Raw genomic sequence first — 3,984 nt, forward strand, 5'->3', positions numbered from 1 at the left:
AAAGAATGAGGTGATTTGGTAAAATGCTATGCCCAAGATTACTATCCGAGTGCCGGCGGTGGGGTGGTTCAAATAGCCTCGGCTATCACCTCATTTTGTCCGGTCGTGATGGTCAAGTGGATTAAGGCGTCTTGTACATACCAGTTGCGTTGCTCCTGGGAGTATGGGTTCGAGTCACTTCTGGGGTGTGAGTTTTCAGTTATATATATATATATATATATATATATATATATATATATATATATATATATATATATATATATATATATATATATATATATATATATATATATATATATATACTCTGGTTACTCTCGTAAAGGCCACGTCTATGGTAGAAAATAATACTACTAATAAATGTATATGAAATGGCTCTGTGTGTAGTCTTACGGGACATGAAAGATCAAGGAGACCATCAAGACCTTCATCATCTCCTCACCATCATGAGGGCCTCGGGGGTGAGGGCCTCGGGGGTGAGGGCCTCGGGAGTGAGGGCCTCGGGGGTGAGGGCCTCGGGGGTGAGGGCCTCGGGGGTGAGGGCCTCGGGGGTGAGGGCCTCGGGAGTGAGGGCCTCGGGGGTGAGGGCCTCGGGGGTGAGGGCCTCGGGGGTGAGGGCCTCGGGGGTGAGGGCCTCGGGAGTGAGGGCCTCGGGGGTGAGGGCCTCGGGAGTGAGGGACTCGGGGGTGAGGGCCTCGGGGGTGAGGGCCTCGGGGGTGAGGGCCTCGGGGGTGAGGGCCTCGGGAGTGAGGGCCTCGGGGCAGGTCAAGACACTGACCTCATTATTCTGCTGCTCTCCACACTACACTGTTGAAGGCTCCTGGATAAGTACCCCTGGGGTGTACTGGTGGTACTGGGGTGTGTTGCTGTCCCCGGGGGTGTACTGGTGGTACTGGGGTCTGTTGCTGTCCCCGGGGGTGTACTGGTGGTACTGGGGTCTCTTGCTGTCCCCGGGGGTGTACTGGTGGTACTGGGGTCTGTTGTCGTCCCCGGGGGTGTACTAGTGGTACTGGGGTCTGTTGCTGTCCCCGGGGGTGTAGGGGGTGTACTGGTGGTACTGGGGTCTGTTGTCGTCCTCGGGGGTGTAGGGGGAGTACTGGGGGTGTACTGGGGTCTGTTACCGTCCCCTGGGGTATAGGGGTAGTACTGGGAGTGTACTGGGAGTGGTGTAACTATGGAAGCATTACGCGTCGTGTGGCTGACTGGAGTAAGGGGCCACGACACTGCTCTACGAGATCAACAAAGACCCAAATATTCATCCAAACTGATGATGGTAACAGCCAAACTGTAACAGCTAAACTACCGTCACTGTTAACGACAATTCCCGCTCCATATCTAACGTTGGATGAACTAATGATTTCAGAAAAATGAGCCCAAATACAGTGGATATAAGTGTACACATCTGAAGAACTGTTGGCAGAATCCCAAAGGTGAGTTTGACTCATGACACATATCATGAATGCACTAATTCACATCTCAAACATTCAGTGAATTATTCGTGGCGTCATTCATCCGTCAGATTAGTCGGATGATTGACGATACAATTGCATAGTTTGGTTGGGCTGAAGGCCCCTTCAACCTCTGGAGTGGTCATGTCCACCACCGGTAATTACTGACCAGACGGCAAGTATAATTCAGTCCAAGCTTAAGTCCAGGACTAAACTCTCAGTGTATATAGAGAGTTTAGAATGTAATGTATTTCCGAGAAGCAGAAATACATTCCTTGATGAAACCGGAGTAATGTGTGAGGCTGAATCTTGCTAGCCCGGAGAGGTCGCCTCCGGTGCCTCCGGTCAGTCGTGCAAGACATCTCGCTCACCTTGAACTTGTCGTGCATGAAGCTAGGCCAGGGGGGCAGGCTAGGCCAGGGGGGCAGGCTAGGGCAGAGAGGCAGGCTAGGCCAGGGGGGCAGGCTAGGGCAGGGAGGCAGGCTAGGGCAGGGGTGGCAGGCTAGGCCAGGGAGGCAGGCTAGGGCAGGGAGGCAGGCTAGGGCAGGGAGGCAGGTTAGGGCAGGGAGGCAGGCTAGGGCAGGAAGGCAGGCTAGGGCAGGGAGGCAGGCTAGGGCAGGGGGGCAGGCTAGGGCAGGGTGGCAGGCTAGGTCAGGGGGGCAGGCTAGGGCAGGGAGGCAGGCTATTCCAGGGATAGGCTAGGCCAGGGAGGCAGGCTAGGCCAGGGAGGCAGGCTAGGCCAGGGAGGCAGGCTAGGGCAGGGAGGCAGGCTAGGCCAGGGAGGCAGGCTAGGGCAGGGAGGCAGGCTAGGCCAGGGAGGCAGGCTAGGGCAGGGAGGCAGGCTAGGCCAGGGGGGCAGGCTAGGGCAGGGTGGCAGGCTAGGCCAGGGGGGCAGGCTAGGGCAGGGTGGCAGGCTAGGGCAGGGAGGCAGGCTAGGCCAGGGAGGCAGGCTAGGCCAAAGAGGCAGGCTAGGCCAGGGAGGCAGGCTAAGCCAGGGAGGCAGGCTAGGCCAGGGAGGCAGGCTAGGGCAGGGAGGCAGGCTAAGCCAGGGAGGCAGGCGCGGCCAGGGAGGCAGGCTAGGCCAGGGAGGCAGGCTAGGGCAGGGAGGCAGGCTAGGCCGGGGGTGGCAGGATAGGCCAGGGAGGCAGGCTAGGGCAGGGAGGCAGGCTAGGCCAGGGGTCGCAGGCTAGGCCACGGAGGCAGGCTAGGGCAGGGAGGCAGGCTAGGGCAGGGGGTGGCAGGCTAGGGCAGGGGGCAGGCTAGGCCAGGAAGGCAGGCTAGGGCAGGAAGGCAGGCTAGGGCAGGGAGGCAGGCTAGGCCAGGGAGGCAGGCTAGGGCAGGGAGGCAGGCTAGGGCAGGGAGGCAGGCTAAGCCAGGGAGGCAGGCGCGGCCAGGGAGGCAGGCTAGGCCAGGGAGGCAGGCTAGGGCAGGGAGGCAGGCTAGGCCGGGGGTGGCAGGATAGGCCAGGGAGGCAGGCTAGGGCAGGGAGGCAGGCTAGGCCAGGGGTCGCAGGCTAGGCCACGGAGGCAGGCTAGGGCAGGGAGGCAGGCTAGGCCGGGGGTGGCAGGCTAGGGCAGGGGGCAGGCTAGGCCAGGAAGGCAGGCTAGGGCAGGAAGGCAGGCTAGGGCAGGGAGGCAGGCTAGGCCAGGGAGGCAGGCTAGGGCAGGCTTGGCCAGGGAGGCAGGCTAGGCCAGGAAGGCAGGCTAGGCCAGGAAGGCAGGCTAGGGCAAGGAGGCAGGCTAGGCCAGGGAGGCAGGCTAGGGCAGGCTTGGCCAGGGAGGCAGGCTAGGCCAGGAAGGCAGGCTAGGCCAGGGAGGCAGGCTAGGGCAGGGGGCAGGCTAGGCCGGGGGTGGCAGGCTAGGGCAGGGGGCAGGCTAGGCCAGGAAGGCAGGCTAGGGCAGGAAAGCAGGCTAGGGCAGGGAGGCAGGCTAGGCCAGGGAGGCAGGCTAGGGCAGGCTTGGCCAGGGAGGCAGGCTAGGCCAGGAAGGCAGGCTAGGCCAGGAAGGCAGGCTAGGACAGGAAGGCAGGCTAGGGCAGGGAGGCAGGCTAGGCCAGGGAGGCAGGCTAGGGCAGGCTTGGCCAGGGAGGCAGGCTAGGCCAGGGAGGCAGGCTAGGCCAGGGAGGCAGGCTAGGCCAGGGAGGCAGGCTAGGCCAGGGAGGCAGGCTAAGCCAGGGTGGCAGGCAAGGCCAGGGAGGCAGGCTAGGCCAGGGAGGCAGGCTAGGCCAGGGAGGCAGGCTAGGCCAGGGTGGCAGGCTAGGCCAGGGAGGCAGGCTAGGCCAGGGTGGCAGGCTAGGCCAGGGAGGCAGGCTAGGCCAGGGAGGCAGGCTAGGCCAGGGTGGCAGGCTAAGCCAGGGTGGCAGGCAAGGCCAGGGAGGCAGGCTAGGGCAGGGAGGCAGGCTAGGCCAGGGTGGCAGGCTAGGCCAGGGAGGCAGGTTAGGCCGGGGAAGGCAGGAGAGGCCTGCCTCATAGACATCTCTCTCCACCTGTTCATCTCATTCACTTGTTCTTCTTAAACTAAGACTATAACTAAGGACGCAA

The 3,984-nt window shown here is 61.6% G+C and overlaps 1 protein-coding gene across 1 annotated transcript; it reads right to left on the reverse strand.

Moving 5' to 3' along the window:
- Window positions 1-427: 427 nt before the first annotated feature.
- LOC123751674 (neurofilament medium polypeptide-like) lies at window positions 428-1,834 on the reverse strand. Its single transcript, XM_069307247.1, has 2 exons — window positions 1,817-1,834; window positions 428-787 (listed from the first exon to the last, which is right to left on the reverse strand). Exons 1-2 carry the CDS (start codon window positions 1,832-1,834, stop codon window positions 428-430), a joined length of 378 nt encoding a protein of 125 aa, XP_069163348.1.
- Window positions 1,835-3,984: the final 2,150 nt, after the last annotated feature.

The sequence above is a fragment of the Procambarus clarkii genome, chromosome 60, assembly GCF_040958095.1.
Source record: "Procambarus clarkii isolate CNS0578487 chromosome 60, FALCON_Pclarkii_2.0, whole genome shotgun sequence".
NCBI lineage: Eukaryota > Metazoa > Arthropoda > Malacostraca > Decapoda > Cambaridae > Procambarus > Procambarus clarkii.